Source organism: Piliocolobus tephrosceles, chromosome 6 (genome assembly GCF_002776525.5).
Source record: "Piliocolobus tephrosceles isolate RC106 chromosome 6, ASM277652v3, whole genome shotgun sequence".
NCBI classification, from domain to species: Eukaryota; Metazoa; Chordata; class Mammalia; order Primates; family Cercopithecidae; genus Piliocolobus; species Piliocolobus tephrosceles.
This window is the reverse complement of record NC_045439.1, coordinates 147526076-147544507: the sequence shown is the minus strand read 5'-3', so window position 1 is coordinate 147544507 and position 18432 is coordinate 147526076. Positions and strand designations below refer to the sequence as shown.

At 43.4% G+C, this 18432-nt stretch overlaps 1 protein-coding gene across 1 annotated transcript in view; it reads left to right on the top strand.

Moving 5' to 3' along the window:
- The window catches only part of KNL1 (kinetochore scaffold 1), a 73762-nt gene extending 65403 nt beyond the window's left edge, over positions 1–8359 (top strand). Inside the window, exons 23-26 of the mRNA XM_026456349.2 lie at positions 1509–1618; positions 1822–1940; positions 3746–3868; positions 6083–8359. Of these exons, the coding sequence (XP_026312134.1) occupies positions 1509–1618; positions 1822–1940; positions 3746–3868; positions 6083–6197 (467 nt within the window). The 3' untranslated portion in view covers positions 6198–8359. The remainder of the gene's footprint in view (positions 1–1508; positions 1619–1821; positions 1941–3745; positions 3869–6082) is intronic.
- The last annotated feature ends 10073 nt before the right edge of the window (positions 8360–18432 follow it).

Sequence of the window (18432 nt, the reverse complement as noted above, 5' to 3'; positions counted from 1 at the left end):
TGGCGTAAATCCGGGAGGCGGAGCTTGCAGTGAGCCAAGATCCGGCCACTGCACTCCAGCCTGGGCGACAGAGCGAGACTCCGTCTCAAAAAAAAAAAAAAAAAATTATTACATGCCAGGGCATGGCGGCTCATGCCTGTAATCCCAGCACATTGGGAGGCCGAGGCAGGTGGATTACGAGGTCAGGAAATCAAGACCATGCTGGCTAACACGGTGAAACCCCGTCTCTACTAAAAATATAAAAAAAATTAGCCAGGCCTGGTGGCGAGCGCCTGTAGTCCCAGCTACTCAGGAGGCTGAGGCAGGAGAATGGCGTGAACCCAGGAGGCAGAGCTTGCAGTGAGCCGAGATCGCTCCACTGCACTCCAGTCTGGGCGACAGAGCGAGACTCCATCTCAGAAAAAAAAAAAAAAAATGATTACTAGGTCTTGAGCAATGACTAATAGCTATTTTCATAATTTAAAAACTACTATTATGAGCACTCAGTCTGTATCAGGCATGTGTATTACTTAACACTATGAAGTCCACGTGATTTGTTCCCCACTTTACAAATTAGGAAACGACAGATCAAAAAACTTAAGTGTTGTGTCTAGGATCACTTAGATATTAAAGAAAGCCAGGATTGTTGGGTGCCGTAGCTCACGCCTGTAATCCCAGCACTTCAGGAGGCCAAGGTGGGCGTATCACTGGAGGTCAGGAGTTCAAGACCAGCCTGGACAACATAGTGAAACCTTGTCTCTATTAAAAATACGAAGAAATTAGCCGGGTATTGTGGTGTGTGCCTGTAGTCCCAGCTACTCAGGAGGCTGAGGCAAGAGAATTGCCTGAACCCAGGAGGCGGAGGTTGCAGTGAACTGAGATCACACTGCTGCACTCCAGCCTGGGCAATAGAGTGACACTCCATCTCAAAAAAAGAAATGAAAAGAAATCCAGGATTTAAACTCAGGTCTGTGTTACATGTAAACCCACACTCTTACTCAAATACTGTTTCTATATGTGATAAAGGCTTGAGTTTTTGTAGAAATGTCTTATCTTCACCATATGTATTGTAATCATGTTTGAAAATAAAAATGGAGAGAATACGTCTGGGCATGATGGCTCATGCCTGTAATCCCAGCACTTTGGGAGACCAAGGCAGGTGGATTACCTGAGGTCAGGAGTTCAAGACCAGTCTGGCCAACATGGTGAAGCCCTGTCTCTACTAAAAATACAAAAATTAACGGGGCATGGTGGCAGGTGCCTGTCATCCCAGCTATTCGGGAGGCTGAGGCAGGAGAATTGCTTGAACCAGGAAGGCAGAGGTTGCAGTGAGCCAAGATCATGCCGTTGCATTCCAGCCTGGGCGACAGAGGGAGAAGGGAGACTCCAGAAGAAAAAAAGGGACAGAATACTTATGTACCTGGTAGTGTTTAGAGTATTTCTAGCTTATATAATATAGTAATTTTTGCTTATATAAAATACATGTATCATAAATATTAACCTGCTTTTGCTTTTTTTTCCTTCCCCAGAGGATCAAGCTCCTCCTTCCTCCCTTTTAGTTCATAAGCTTATTTTCCAGTACGTTGAGGAAAAGGAATCCTGGAAGAAGACATGTAGAACCCAGCATCAGGTACCCAAGGTAAAGCCTGATTGAAGTATTTAAAGGAAAATTTGTGATATCTTTCCAAAAAAAGCAGAACTGAAATTTTACATAAATGATAGTGGATTCTGAAATGATAAATGTATTCAATTGTTAAACTTTTTTGAGTTAGTTATAAGTGAGCCACTAAGCATTGAAATGTTTTCATAATTTCATTGGATTTTTTTTCCCACTTTTTCTAGATGCTTGAAGAATTCTCACTGGTAGTGCACCATTGCAGACTCCTCGGAGAGGAGATTGAGTATTTAAAGAGATGGGGACCAAATTATAACCTAATGAACATAGATGTTAATAATACTGAGTAAGTGTATTAGTTCCCAAGGACTGCCATGACAGAGTGCTACAAATTGGGTACCTTAAACAACAGGTTCTGGAGGCTGGAAGTCTGAGATTAAGGTGTAAGCGGTGTTGTTCTTTCTGAGGGCTGTTAGAATCTGTCCATGCCTTCTCCCAATGTCTGGTGGTTTGCTGGCAATCTTTGGCATTCCTTGGCTTGTAAATGCATAACCTCCCTTCATGTTAACGTGGTGTTCTTTCATTGTGCATGTCTGCTCCACATTTACCCTTTTTATAAGGACACTAGTCATAGTGGATTAGGGGCCCACCTTACTCTAGAAGGACTTCATCTTAACATATTACTTGTGTAGCGACTCCAAATAAGGTCACTTTCTGAGGTATTAGGGGTTTGTAATTCAACATATGAATTTGGGGGAATCCAGTTCAACCCAACAGTAAGTACTTGGTCAACAGTTTATTAAATGAATATATATATACAGTAAGTACTTGGTCAACTTGGTCAACAACTGGCGCAGTGGCTCACTCCTGTAATCCCAGCACTTTGGGAGGCCGAGGTGGGCAAATCACAAGGTCAGGACTTCAAGACCAGCCTGGCCAATATGGGGAAACCCTGTCTCTCTACTAAAAATACAAAAATTAGCCAGGCGTCGTGGTGGGCGCCTGTAGTCCCAGCTACTCAGGAGGCTGAGGCAGGAGAATCACTTGAACCGAGGAGGCGGAGTTTGCAGTGAGCCGAGATTTCACCACTGCACGCCAACCTGGGCACAAAAAGACTCTATCTCCTCACGTCTGTAATCCCAGCACTTTGGGAGGCCAAGGTGGGTGGATCACGAGGTCAGGAGTTCAAGACCAGCCTGGCCAAGATGATGAAACCCCGTCTCTATTAAAAATACAAAAAATTAGCCAGGCGCAGTGGCAGGCACCTGTAATCCCAGCTACTTGGGAGGCTGAGGCAGGAGAATCGCTTGAACTTGGAGGGTGGAGGTTGCAGTGAGCCGAGATCGCGCCACTGCACTCCAGCCTGGGTGATAGAGTGAGACTCCATCTGAAAAAAAAAAGAAAGAAAAGAAAGAATATATACCTAACTTGGTTGAACATGCCAGTGTAAAAAGAAAATGAAATTGGGCTGGGACGGTGGCTCACGCCTGTAATCCCAACACTTTGGGAGGTGAGACAGGTGGATCACTTGAGGTCAGAAATTCAAGACCAATGTGGCCAACGAGGTGAAACCCCATCTCTACTGAAAATACAAAAATTAACTGGGTGTGGTGGCACACACGTGTAGTCCCAGCTAATCAGGAGGCTGAGGCAGGAGAATCGCTTGAACCTGGGAGGGGGAGGTTGCAGTGAGCCGAGATCACGCCACTGCACTCCAGCCTGGGCAACAGAGCGAGACTCCGTCTCAAAAAAAAAGAAAAAAAGGAAAAGAAATAATGTATACCTAACTTGGACATGCCAGTGTAAAAATTAAATGAAATTGGGCTGGGACAGTGGCTCACGCCTGTAATCCCAACACTTTGGGAGGTGAGGCAGGCGGATCACTTGAGGTCAGGAGTTTGAGGCCACATTGGTGAAACCCTGTCTCTACTAAACATACAAAACTTAGCTGGATATGGTGACAGGCGCCTGTAATCCCAACTACTTGGGAGAATTGATAGAACCTGGGAGGTGGAGGTTGCAGTGAGCCAAAATCGTGCGCTGCACTCCAGCCTGGGAGACAGATCTAGACTCCATCTCAAAAAAAAAAAAAAATTGTGTTTCATGCTGTTATTGTGTTGCATTTTTAATTGTGGATCTTGTCTTTTACAGATTGAGACTATTATTCTCTAGCTCTGCAGCATTTGCAAAGTTTGAAATAACTTTGTCTCTCTCAGCCTATTATCCATCTGTACCATTACCTTCCACCATTCGGAATCATGTTGGGAACACTAGGTGAGTAAAGGGCCAACAGGGTAAGACTCTGGACTACTTTTTAATGTTCATTTTATTTGAAGGATTCCTCAAAGTGGTCAGCAAATCAGTGGACCATAGTGAGAGCTAAATGTCAGTTCTCTTGAGTTCATTTTGAAGAGTGAGAGAGAGAGAGAGTGTGTGTGTGTGTGTGTGTGTGTGTTTGAGATGGAGTCTCACTGTATCACCAGGCTGGAGTGCAGTGGTACAATCTCGGCTCACTGCAACTTCCTCCTCCCGGGTTCAAGTGATTCTCCTGCCTCAGCCTCCCGAGTAACTGAGACTTACAGGCACACACTACCACACCCACCCAGCTAATTTTTGTATTTTTAGTAGATACGGGGTTTCACCATGTTAGCCTGGGTCATCTCGATCTCTTGACCTAGTGATCTGCCCACCTCAGCCTTCCAAAGTGCTGGGATTACAGGCGAAGAATTTTTTTCTTAAAGTCAGTGACCTTCATTGCTATCTCCAGTGAATGCTGGAGACCACTGGTCTATTCTTTTGTACCTGCTTCACTGTTTGAATACTTCAACCTAAAACATGAATCAAGAAGGAAAAAACTCACCATTAGCTTAGTACAGATAATATGTAAACAACTTTTATGACCTTTAAAAACAGAGTTGGCCGGGCGCGGTTGCTCACACCTGTAATCCCAGCACTTTGGGAGGCTGAGGCGGGTGGATCACGAGGTCAGGAGTTCAAGATCAGCCTGGCCAAGGCGGTGAAACCCCACCTCTACTAAAAATACAAAAAATTAGCCGGGCGTGGTGGTGGGTGCCTGTAATCCTAGCTACTCGGGAGGCTGAAGCAGAGAATTGCTTGAACCTGGGAGGCAGAGGTTGCAGTGAGCCAAGATCACACCACTGCACTCCAGCCTGGGAGACAAAGTGAAACTCTGTCTCAAAAAAAAAAAGTTAGGGCCAGATATGATGGCTCATGTCTGTAAGCCCAGCACTTTGGGAGGCCAAGGTGGGCGGATCAGTTGAGCTCAAGAGTTCGAGACCAGCCTGGCCAACATGGCGAATCCCCGCCTCTACTAAATATACATAAATTAGCTGGGTGTGGTGGTGAGTAGTCCCAGCTAATCTTGAGGCTGAGGTGGGAGGATTGCTTGAGCCTGGGAGGTGGAGGTTGTGATGAGCCAGGATCATGCCACTGGCCTGCCTGGGTGACAGAACCAGGCTTTCTCAAAACAGAGTCTGTGGAACCAGACCTAAAAATGTCTCATTCCTCCTAGACTGTGATGTATTCTGTGACTTTTTAGATACACTGCTGACAGATTGGAGGATAACAGATGTTAAAAATGTGCTCACCTAGGCCGGACATGGTGGCTCATGCCTGTAATCCCAGCACTTTGGGTGGCCAAGTTGGGCAGATCGCTTGAGGCCAGGAGTTTGAGAGCAACCTGGCCAACATGGTGAAACCCTGTCTCTACTAAAAATAGAAAAAATAGCCAGGCGCGGTGGCAGGCGCCTGTAATCCCAGCTACTCGGGAGGCTGAGGCAGGAGAATTGCTTGCACCCGGGAGATGGAGGTTGCCATGAGCCTAGATCATGCCACTAACTGCACTCCAACCTGGGCGACAGAGCAAGACTCCGTCCCCCCAAAAAAGAAAAATAAAATGTGCTCATCTTATATTTGTCAGCAAACACCAAGGCTAACATTTTTTATGACCAACAAAAGTAGCTAGGTTAAGATACTTCACAATTACATATAGAATTGGTTCTTAGGCCCTGTTTTGGAATCCCATTTCAAACTGGACATCTGGTTATTTCCAGAAATGCTCATTTGTGCTTCCTAGGAAACTGAGAAACCAAGAACGTAAATTCCACTCAGTTGGAGACAAGTGTAAGATTTTTAAAAAATTGATTAACCTGGCCAGGTGCAGTGGCTCATGCCTGTAATCCTAGCACTTTGGGAGGCCAAGGCAGGTGGATCACAAGGTCAGGAGACCATCCTGGCTAACACAGTGAAACCCCGTCTCTACTAAAAATACAAAAATTAGCTGGGCATGGTGGCAGGCACCTGTAGTCCCAGCTAATCGGGAGGCTGAGGCAGGAGAATGGCATGAACCCAGGAGGTGGAACTTGCAGTGAACTGAGATTGTTCCACTGCACTCCAACCTGGGCGACAGAGCAAGACTCCGTTGCAAAAAAACAACAAAAAAAATTGATTAACCTTTGTTCTTTCCAGCCAAGATGATATTGCTGCCATTCTATCTAAAGTGCCACTGGAGAACAACTACCTGAAGAATGTAGTCAAGCAGATTTACCAAGATCTGTTTCAGGACTGCCATTTCTGCCACTAGACCCTTGGACCACTGTTGGAACAACCAAGCAGAATGTACTTGACATTATTTCAGGGTCCCATTGCTGTTTAGCCTTTGTTTTTAGGTCATTACAAGCTGAGTAAAATTCCTTCTGATGATGTTATAGTTAATCTGTATGTTTTTTAGATCTCTGCAGAATGATGGTGATGAAGTCTGGATAGTAGGCCTCATAGCCTACTGTCAACTTATTCATCTTTGTACCAAAGGTTTAAGTAATAGGACACTTAGGAAAAATGTATCCTAACTAAACTAGTGCTTTCTGCTTTAGTACAAGCCCTAGGGATTAACTTTTAAGTATAAGAAGAAGTGTTACCACTGACAAAAACATGAGCCATTTTCCCATAAATAGATAGAGCTATGATTTTTAGGTTGCTTGGCTTCTGCCTAGCAGATATTTCTGGAGTAGAGATGTATCTGTCTACAAACTTTTATCCTTTTTCTCCATTACTAAAATGCTATTAAGAGAAAGTAGGGCTGGGTGTGGTGGCTCACACCTGTAATACCAGCAGTTTGGGAGGCCAAAGTGGGCAAATAGCCTGAGTTCAGGAATTCAAGACCAGCCTGGGAAACATGGCGAAACCCTACCTCTACAAAAAATACAAAAATTAGCCAGGCATGGTGGCTTGCACCTGTGGTTCCAGCTACTCAGGAGCTTAAGGCAGGAGGATCACTTGAGCTTAGGAGGCAGAGGTTGCAGTGAGCCGAGACCGTGCCACTGCACTCCAGCCTAAGCAACAGAGCAAGACCCTGTCTCAAAGAAACAAAAAGAGAAAAAGCAATAGCACTCAGCTATTGAAATGGTTGCCTTTTTTTTTTTTTTTTTGAGGGCCTTGCTTTTTATTCTATGGTGTCTATTAATGTTTTCTTTTTTTTTTGAGATGGAGTCTCACTCTGTGGCCCAGGCTGGAGTGCAGTGGCATGATCTCAGCTCACTGCAAGCTCCGCCTCCCAGGTTCATGCCATTCTCCTGCCTCAGCCTCCTGAGTAGCTGGGACTATAGGTGCCCGCCACCACGCCCGGCTAATTTTTTGTATTTTTAGTAGAGATGGGGTTTCACCGTGTTAGCCAGGATGGTTTCAATCTCCTGACCTTGTGATCTGCCCGCCTCGGCCTCTCAAAGTGCTGGGATTACAGGTGTGAGCCACCACGCCCAGCAATGTTTTCTTAATAAGTATAGTTTTTCTAGGGAAAGTTAATTCATTTTTGTCTACTACATACATGTAAATATATTAATGTTATTTTTGTGCTTGTGATGTAGTAAGGAGATGTATATAGAAATTCAATGAGATATATAGATACTCACTTGCCTAGGCAGTTTCCGTCTTTCTGAAGAATGTTTCACAGCAAAATTTTCTATTTTATTTTATTAAATAATGACACGTCAAACAATGTCACATCCAAAACACTAGTTTTATCAATTTCTAGCAGTAATAATAGACTTGCTATAAGTATTGTTTTCTGATGCCATACCCTTGTCATACACATTAAATGACCAATATGATGTATGAAGTAGACAAAAATTTACTCAAACTTCAGTCACATCCTAATTGTGATAATTTTTGTTTAATATTTAATTCTAAACCAAAATACATTTGCATTTTTAAACTAATTTGTCTCAAAATTTTGCTTTATGTTTTCAGATCAGGTTAAAGTCCTGTGGGTCCCCTGAATGTTATTGTCCCTCTTGATTGGTTTTTACTTCTGAGCGATACGTCAAAAGACACATAAGCTTCAAAAGTCAACACAAATCTCATTTGCCATAAAAATCAAGATATAGATGTTCTGTTCCGTAAACTCCTTGAAAAACATTTTAAAGTCATCAGTATGATCTGCTTCCCATGAAACTTAAGTTAGCTTTCTTATTGGAGTTGTTTTATTTCTTTTCTGTAAGTCTGAAAGGTAGAGATTTTGTTTTATGCATTTTAGTAACCTGCAACAACCAACTCTAAAAAAGATTTGGCTTGTAATGATGGTCTCTGTTTTTTGGGGTTTGGAGTACATAATTGTAATATTTACTTAGTTATTTGCGTTTTTCTTTGTTCAAGGTATTGAGTGGTTTCATAAATTTTTTGAAAGTTTTTCTGTCATTGGTTGGAAAGCAGATTACATTTTGTACTATTAAAATAAGTGTATTACTTGAAATCTTTTGTGAGTAGTGTTTCTTTATAAAGAGTATTTTAGCATTTATCCAGTAGACCTTTGAAGATATACCAAAGAAACCTTCCTCTGGAGACACCTACCTATTCAAAACTGAGATTAGGCCAAGTGCAATGGCTCACACCTGTAATACCAGCAGTTTGGGAGGCCAAGTTCAAGCAGGTTGCTTGAGGCCGGGAATTCAAATCCAGCCTACACAACATAGCAAGACCCTGTCTCTGAAAAAATTTTTTTCTTGGCTGGGTACAATGGCTCATGCCTGTAATGCCAACCCTTTGGGAGGCTGAGGTGGGCAGATCACCTGAGGTTGAAAGTTTGAGACAAACCTGACCAACATGGAGAAACCCTGTCTCTACTAAAAATACAAAATTAGCCAGTCGTCGTGGTGCATGCCTGTAATGCCAGCTACTTGGGAGGCTGAGGCAGGAGAATCGCTTCGACATGGGAGACAGGTTGCAGGGAAATGAGATTGCACCATTGCACTCCAACCTGGGCAACAAGAGCGAAACTGCATCTGAAAAAATATATATATATTGTTTTTGAGATGTCATCTCACTATGTTTCCCAGGCTGGTCTCGGACTCCTGGGCTCAAGAGATCCTCCCATCTCAGCTTCCCAAATTGCTGGGATTACAGGTGTCAGTCACTGCGCCCAGTTTGCTATTCTTTTTCTAACTTCTTGTGATGGTAAGTACCTAGCTCATTTTCTTTTTTTTTTTTTTTTTTGAGACAAAGTGTTGTTGTGTCACCCAGGCTGGAGTGCAGTGGCTGATCTCGGCTCACCAAAACCTTCACCTCTCAGGTTCAAGCGATTCTCTTTCCTGAGCCTCCCAAGTAGCTAGGATTACAGGTGTGCGCCACCACACCCAGCTAATTTGTGTATTTTTGGTAGAGATGGTTTCACCATGTTGGCCAGGCTGGTCTCGAACTCCTGACCTCAGTTGATCCATCCACCTCAGCCTCCCAGAGAACTGGGATTACAGACATGAGCCACTGTGCCCAGCCTATTTTCATTCTTTTAACAAGTACTTAAGATGATATTTTTCTTTTCTTTTCTTTTCTTTTCTTTTCTTTTCTTTTTTTAGGTAATCCATCTGTCTCAGCATCCCAAAGTGCTGGGATTACAGGCTTGAGCCACTGTGCCCGGCCCAATATATTTGATTCTAAGTAATGTTTTTTATCCCTCATTCTTCTCCTAATCTGTTTTTTTTGTTTTTTAATATTTATGTTGTTTTTGTTTTTGTTTTGAGAGAGAGACCAAGTCTCACTATGTTGCCCAGGCTGGTCTCAAACTCCTGAGCTCAAATGATCCTCTCGCCTCAACCTCCAAAAGGGGCTGGAATTACAGGCCTGAGTCATTGTGCCCAGTCTTAAATATGTATGTCTTTTTTGGTCAATAAGAAAATGAGATTATTACTGTTTCTTAGAACATGACTTCGTAACAGAGCTCAGCCCCAAAGATCCAGATCAGACTTGAAGAACAAGAGTTTGAAGGTGATTGCTCCACAAATAAAAAATACTTGTGGGGCAAGAGATTGATTCCTGGCACTAATATGTTTGCTTCTAAAATTTTTGCTTTTTCTTTTTTTTCTAGACAGGGTCTCTGTCACTCAGGCTGAAGTGCAGTATCACGATCATGGCTTACTGCAGCCTTGACCTCCCTGGGCTCAGGCGATCCTACCACATCAGCTTCTTGAATAGCTGGGACTACAGATGCACACTATCACCCCCAGCTAATTTTTGTGGCGATGTGATTTCAACATGTTGCCCAAGATGGTCTCAAACTCCTGGGCTCAAATAACCCACCCACACTGGCCTCCTAAAGTGCTGGGATTACAGGTGTGAGCCACCACACCTGGCCTAAAATTTTCTTCAGTTCTAAAGTTTGTGAAAAGGAACAGTAAGGCTGGGCGCGGTGTCTCACGCCTGTAATCCCAGCACTTTGGGAGGCCAAAGCGGGCGGATCATGAGGTCAGGAGATCGAGATCATGCTGGCTAACATGGTGAAACCCCATCTCCACTAAAAATACAAAAAATCAGCTGGGTGTGGTGGTGCTCGCCTGTAGTCTCAGCTACTCGGGAGGCTGAGGCAGGAGAATTGCTTGAACCTGGGAGGCGGAGGTTGCAGTGAGCCGAGATGGCACCACTGCACTCCAGCTAGGGTGACAGAGTGAGACTCTGTCTCCAAAAAAAAAGAAAAGGAACATAAATAACAAATCAGACTGAGCCTGGTAGGACCTATAGCTGAGAATAATTACACTTAGCTGAAGAAGGTCTTTAGACTGAATGACAGAATAAATCCCAAGTGGCAAAAATACACATTTCACTCCTTTAAAAATATTTCACCAGAAATATTTAGGGAAAAAAATAATGATGTAAGAGATTTTAATCCCCAGGATATGGCTGGGCGCAGTGGCTCATGCCCGTAATCCCAGCACTTTGGGAAGCCAAAGTGGGCAGATCATGAGGTCAGGTGTTCGAGACCAGCCTGACCAACATGGTAAAACCCCATCTCTACTAAAAATACAAAAATTAGCCAGGTGTGGTGGTGGCACATGCCTCCGTCCCAGCTGCTCAGGAGGCTGAGGCAGGAGAATCTCTTGAACTCGGGAGGCAGAGGTTGCAGTGAGCTGAGATCCCTCAGGTTTGCCACCACAGTTGTCTATGGGTAAATACATAGATTTCACAATGCATAAGCAGATTCTGTCTAAAATCTTTTCCTAGGTCAAACTTTTACTGGAGCTCTGTAAGGTATTCAGACTTGCACTAACCAAACACAAGAGACTTCTACATGGCAGCTCTTACATAGTGTAACATAAACACATTTTATTAATTGTTATTAATGAAACCTTAACACATTTATTCATATACTTTATTGTAAACACAACTGACAGTCACATTATCAGAACAGCATTATTGCAGGAATCAATGTTATGAGAAAGCAACCGCTATGATTTGAATGTTTTGTCCCCTCCAAAACGCTTAAGACTTAATCTCCAATGTGCCAATATTGAAATGTGGGGCCGTTAAGAGGTGATTCAGTCATGAGGGCTGTGCCCTCATGAATGGATTAATGTGTTACTATGGGAGTCGGACTGGAGGCTATTTTAGAAGAGGAAGAGAGGCTGGCCAGGTGCAGTGCCTCACACCTGTAATCCCAGCACTTTGGGAGGCTGAGGTGGGCAGAACACGTGAGGTCAGGAGTTCAAGATCAGCTTGGACAACATGGTGAAACCCTTTCACTACTAAAAATACAAAAATTAGCTGGATGTGGTGTCACCCGCCTGTAGTACCAGCTACTTGGGAGGCTGAGGGAGAAGAATCGCTTGATCCTGGGAGGTGGAGGTTGCAGTGAGCTGAGATCACACCACTGCACTCCAGCCTGAACAACAAGAGCAAGACTCCATTTCAAAAAAAAACAAGGGTGAGAGGGCCAGGTACGGTAGTTCACACCTGTAATCCCACCATTGTGAGAGGCCGAGGAACGAGTTGGGGGATCGCTTGAGCTCAGGAGTTTGAGACTAGCTTGGGCAACATGGCAAAACCCCATCTGCACAAAAAATACAAAAATTAGAAGGGTGTGGTGGTGCATGCCTGTGGTCCCAGCTTCTTGGGAGGCTGAAGTGGGAATATCACTTGAGCCCAGGAGGCAGAGGTTGCAGTGAGCCAAGATCATGCCACTGCACTCCAGCCTAGATGAGAGTGAAATTCTGTCCCTCACAAAAAAAGAAAAAAAAAAAAAGAGGAAAAGAGACTTGAGCTAACACTCTCAACCCCCTCAACCTGTGATGCCCTCTGCCAACAGGCATCCCCATCAGAGTCCCTATCAGCAAGAAGGCCCTCATCAGATGTGTTTCATCAACCTTGGACTTCTCAGCCTCCAGAACTGTAAGAAATACATTTTTGTTTCTTTATAAATGACTGAGTTTTAGGTATTCTGTTACAAGCAACAGAAAATGGACTAAGATGGAAAATACTGTTGTCCATGGCTAAGTATAGAGATTTCATGATATATAAGCTGATTCTGTCTAAAACCTGTTTTTATGCTAAACTTAGTATCACATACAATTATTTTAAAAATTTTTTAATCACCTTGTGTTATCACATACTAGATTTTATTCATTCTATCTAACTGTATTTTTGTGCTCGTTCACCATCCACACTCGCCTCTATCCCCATTACCCTCCCAGTCACTGGTAACCATCATTGTATTGTCTTTCTCCATGAGTTCAATTATTTAAATTTTATTTAATTAATTAATTATTTATTTTTTTATTTTTTGAGACGGAGGCTTGCTCTGTTGCCAGGCTGGAGTGCAGTGGCGTGATCTCAGCTCACTGCAACCTCCGCCTCCCAGGTTCAAGTGATTCTCCTGTCTCAGCCTCCCAAGTAGCTGAGACTACAGGTGCCTGCCACCACGCCCAGCTAACTTTTTGTACTTTTAGTGGAGACGGGGTTTCACCATGTTGGTCAGGTTGGTCTCGATTTCTTGATCCCGTGATCTGCCTGCCTCAGCCTCCCAAAGTACTGGGATTACAGGCATGAGCCACTGCTCTGGGCCTCAATTATTTAAATTTTTAACTCCCACGAATAAGTGAGAAATGTAAAGTTTGCCCTTCTGTGTCTGGCATATTTCATTTACTGTAATGACCTCCAGTTCCACCTATGTTGTTGCAAATGACAGGATCTCATTCTTTCTTTTGGCCGAATAGTACTCCATTGTGTGTAGGTACCACATTTTCTTTATCCATTCGTCTGTTGATAGGCACTTAGGTTCCTTCCAAATCTTGTCTATTGTGAATAGTGCTGCAATAAACATGGAAGTGCCGATATCTCTTTGATATACTGATTTTTTTTTCTATTGGATATACCCCTAGCAGTGGAATTGTTTGATCATATGGTAGCTCTGTTTTCAGTTCTTTTTTTTTGGAAACGGAGTCTCGTTCTGTCACCCAGGCTGGAGTGCAGTGGGGCGATGTCGGCTCACTGCAAACTCCACCTCCTGGGTTCACGCCGTTTTCCTGCCTCAGCCTCCCAAGTAGCTGGGACTACAGGCGCCCGCCACCACACTTGGCTAGTTTATTTTTTGTATTTTTAGTAGAGACGGGGTTTCACCGTTGTCTCCATCTCCTGACCTTGTAATCCGCCTGCCTCAGCCTCATAAAGTGGTGGGATTATAGGCATAAACCACTGCGCCCAGCCTATTTTGTTTGTTTGTTTGTTTTTGAGATGGAGTCTTGGTCTGTCACCAGGCTGGAGTGCAGTAATGCGATCTTGGCTCACTGCAACCTCTGCCTCCCATGTTCAAGTGATTCTTCTGCTTCAGCCTTCCGAGTAGCTAGGACTAAGGGTGTGAACCGCCACGCCCAACTAGTTTTTGTATTTTTAGTAAAGATGGGGTTTCACCATGTTGGCCAGGATGTTCTCGATCTCTTGACCTCGTGATCCGCCTGACTCGACCTCCCAAAGTGCTGGGATTACAGGTGTGAGCCACTGCGCCTGGCCTATTTTTAGTTTTTTAAGGAACCTCCGAAGTGTTGTACATAGTAGTTATACAAACTTTTATTCCCACCAACATTGTACAAGGGTTCCCTTTTCTCCAGATCCTTGCCAGCGTTCATTATTGCCTGTCTTTTAGATAAAAGCCATTTTAACTGAGGTGATATGATTCTCATTGCAGTTTTGATTTGCATTTCTCTGAGGATCAGTGATGTTGAGTACTTTTCATATACCTGTTTGCCATTTGTATGTCTTCTGAGAAATACCTATTCAGATTTTTGGCCCATTTTTAATTGGATTATTAGATTTTTTGTCTATTGAGTTGTTTCAGCTCCTTATATATTCTGGTTATTATTATTATTATTTTTGAGATGGAGTCTTGCTCTGTTGCCTAGGATTGAGTGCAGTGGCACAATCTCGGCTCACTGCAACCTCCACCTCCCGAGTTCAAGTGATTCTCCTGCCTCAGCCTCCCAGGTAGCTGGGACTACAGGCACGTGCCACCACATCCAGCTAATTGTTTGTATTTTTAGTAGAGACAGGGTTTCACCGTGTTAGCCAGGATAGTCTTGATCTCCTGACCTTGTGATTGACCTGCCTTGGCTTCCCAAAGTGCTGGGATTATAGGCGTGAGCCACCATGCCCATCCTGGTTGTTGTTGTTATTGTTGTTATTATTATTCCTATTATTAATATTATTATTATTATTAGAGACAGATTCTTGCTCTGTCGCCCGGACTGGAGTGCAGTGCCATGATCTTGGCTCACTGCAATCTCCACCTCCTGGCCTCAAGCAATTTCCCTACCTCAGCTTCCCGAGTAGCTGGGACTACAGGTGCACACTACCAAACCCAGCTAATTTTTGTATTTTTAGTAGAGATGGGGTTTCAACATGTTGGCCAGGATGGTCTTAATCTCCTGACCTCATGATTCACCCGCCTCAACCTCCCAAATCGGCCTCCCTGGGATTACAGGCGTGAGCCACTGCACCTGGCCATATCAGTTTTTTATAGCTTTCATTGCAGAGATTTTTCACTTCTTTGGTTAAGTTTATTCCTAGGGGCCAGGCGCAGTGGCTCTAGCCTGTAATCCCAGCACTTTGGGAGGCCGAGATGGGTGGATCACGAGGTCAGGAGATCGAGACCATCCTGGCAAACACGGTGAAACCCCGTCTCTACTAAAAAAATACAAAAAACTAGCCAGGCGAGGTGGCGGGCGCCTGTAGTCCCAGCTACTCGGGAGGCTGAGGCAGGAGAATGGCGTAAACCCGGGAGGCGGAGCTTGCAGTGAGCCGAGATCGCGCCACTGCACTCCAGCCTGGGCGACTGAGCAAGACTCCGTCTCAAAAAAAAAAAAGTTTATTCCTAGGTATTTTATTTTAATTGTAGCTGTGGTAAATGGGATTACTTTCTTGATTTCCTTTTCAGATGTTCACTGTTGGCATATAGAAATGCTGCTGCTTGGCCGGGCACAATGGCTCGTGCCTGTAATCCCAGCACTTTAGGAGACCGAGGTGGACGGATCACGAGGTCAGGAGTTCGAGACCAGCCTGACCAACATGGTGAAACCCTGTCTCTACTAAAAATGCAAAAAAATTAGCCAGGCATGGTGGTACACGCCTGTAGTCCCAGCTACTCAGGAGGCTGAGGCAGCAGAATCACTTGAACCCAGGAGGCAGAGGTTGCAGTATGCCAAGATTGCACAACTGCACTCCAGCCCAGGTGACAGAGCGAGACTCCGTCTCAAAAATAAATAAATAAATAAATAAATTAGTTGGGTGTGGTGGCGCATACCTGTAATCCCAGCTACTCGGGAGGCTGAGGCTGGAAAATCACTTGAACCCAGGAGGTGGAGGTTGCAGTGAGCTGAGATCACACCACTGCACTCCAGCCTGGGCGACAGAGCAAGACTCTGCCTCAAAAAAAAGGAAAGAAATGCTGCTGCTTTTGTATGTTGATTTTGTATCCTGCAACTTTACTGAATTTGTTTATCTTTATTGAATTTGAGTTTTTTGGTGGAGTCTTTAGGTTTTTCTAAATATAAAAGCCTATCATCTGCAAAAAGAATAATTTGACTTCTTCCTTTCAATTTTGGGTTTCCTTTATTTCTTTCTTTTGTCTGATTGCTATAGCTAGGACTTCCAGTACTATGTTGAATGAGAGTGCTGAAAGTGGGCATGCTTATCTTGTTCTAGATCTTAGAGAAAAGGTGTTATCAAAACACCAGGGGTTAGCCTGTAATCCCAGCACTTTGGGGAGCTGAGGTGGGTAGATGACTTGAATAGCTGAGATTACAGGCATGTGCCACCACACCTGGCTAATTTTTGTATTTTTAATAGAGATGGGGTTTCCCCATGTTGGCCAGGCTGGTCTTGAACTCCTGACCTCAGGTGATCCACCCACCTCAGCCTCCCAAAGTGCTGGGATTATAGGCATGAGTCACCGTGCCCGGCAGTAGGATGACTTTGGAAGTATTCCCTACTGCTCTATTTTTTGGAATAGTTTGAGTAAGATTGGTATTAATTCTTCTTTAAATGTTTGGTAAAACTCAGCAGTGAAGCCATTGGGCCCCAGGCATTTCTTTGCTGGGAGAATTTTTATTCTGGCTTTGATCTCATTACTTGTGATTGGTCTGTTCAGGTTTTAAGTTTCTTCGTGGTTCAATCTTGATAAGTGGTATGTGCCTAAGAATGTATTTGTTTCTTCCAGATTTTCCAATGTATTGGCATATAGTTGTTCATAGAAGCCACTAATAATCCTTGAATTTCTTCCATATCAGTTGTAATGTCTCCTTTTTCATCTCTGATTTTACTTACTTGGTTCTTCTCTCTTTTTTTCTTAGTCTGGCTAAAGGTTTGTCAGTTTTATCTTTTCAAAAAAACCAACTTTTTGTTTTGTTGATTTTTGTATTGTTTTCTTCATTTCCAATTAATTTATATCTGCTTTGATCCTTATTATTTATTTATTTATTTTTCCTAACTGTGAGTTCAGTTTGCTCTTACTTTTCCAGAGCTTTTTTTTTTTTTGAGACGGAGTCTCACTCTTTTGCCCAGGTTGGAGTACGATGGCACAATCCTAGCTCACTGCAACCTCCGCCTCCTGGGTTCAAGGAATTCTCCTACCTCAGCCTCCCGAGTAGCTGGGATTACACACACACACTACCATGCCCAGCTAATTTTTGTATTTTTAGTAGAGCTGGGGTTTCACCATGTTAGCCAGGCTGGTTTTAACCCCCTGACCTCAGGTGATCCACCTGCCTTGGCCTCCCAAAATGCTGGGATCACAGGCCACCATGCCTGGGCATTACTTTTCCAGTTCTTTAAGATGTATCATCAGGTTATTTACTTGAAGTTTTTCTTATTTTTTGATGTAGGCACTTATAGCTTTAAATTTCCCTCTTAGTACTGCTTTCACTGTATCCAATAGGTTTTGGTATGTTGTGTTTCCATTATGATTCATTTCAATACATTTTTCAATTTCCTTCTTAATTTTTGCATTGACCCACTGTCAGGAGCATATTGTTTAATTTCAATGTCTGTATATATTTTCCAAAATTCCTATTATTCCTGTTGTTATTTATAGTTTTATTCCAATGTGGTCAGAGAAGATGCTTGATATTATTTCAATTTTTTGAATGTTTTAAGACTTGTTTTGTGTTCTAACATACGGTTTATCCTTCAGAATGATCTATGTGCTGAGGAGAAGAATATATTCTGCAGCCATTGGATGAAATGTTCTATAAATATCTGTTAGGTCCATTTTTTCTATAGTGCAGATTAAGTCCAATGTTTCTTTGTTGATGTTCTGTCTGGGAGAAAAGGAGTCTAGGAGATCAGTCCAATGCTGAAAGTTGGGTGTTAAAGTGTCTAGCTATTATTGTATTCAGGTCTATCTCTCTCTTTTGCTCTAATAATATTTGCTTTTATAAAATCTGGGTGCTTTAGTGTTCGGTGCATATATATTAATAATCATATCCTCTTGCTGAATTGGCACCTTTATCATTATATAATGACCTTCTTTATCTGTTCTTACAGTTTTTGTCTTGAAATCTTTTTTTTTTTTTTTTTGAGACGGAGTCTTGCTCAGTCGCCCAGGCTGGAGTGCAGTGGCGTGATCTCGGCTCACTGCAAGCTCCGCCTCCCGGGGTCACACCATTCTCCTGCCTTAGCCTCCCAAGTAGCTGGGACTACAGGCGCCCGCCGCCACACCCAGCTAATTTTTTGCATTTTCAGTAGAGACGGGGTTTCACCTTGTTAGCCAGGATGGTCTCGATTTCCTGACCTCGTGATCCACCCGCCTCGGCCTCCCAAAGTGCTGGGATTACAGGCGTGAGCCACCGCGCCTGGCCTTGAAATCTATTTTGTCTGATATAAGTATAGCGACTCCTGTTCTCTTTTGGTTTCCATTAGCATGGAATATCTTTTTCCATCCCTTTATGTTAAGTCTATGTGCATCTTTATAAGTTAAATGTGTGTCTTGTGTGCAAGAGATCATTGGGTCTTGTTTTTTTATCCATTCAGCCACTCTGTGTCTTTTGATTGGAGTGTTTAGTCCATTTACA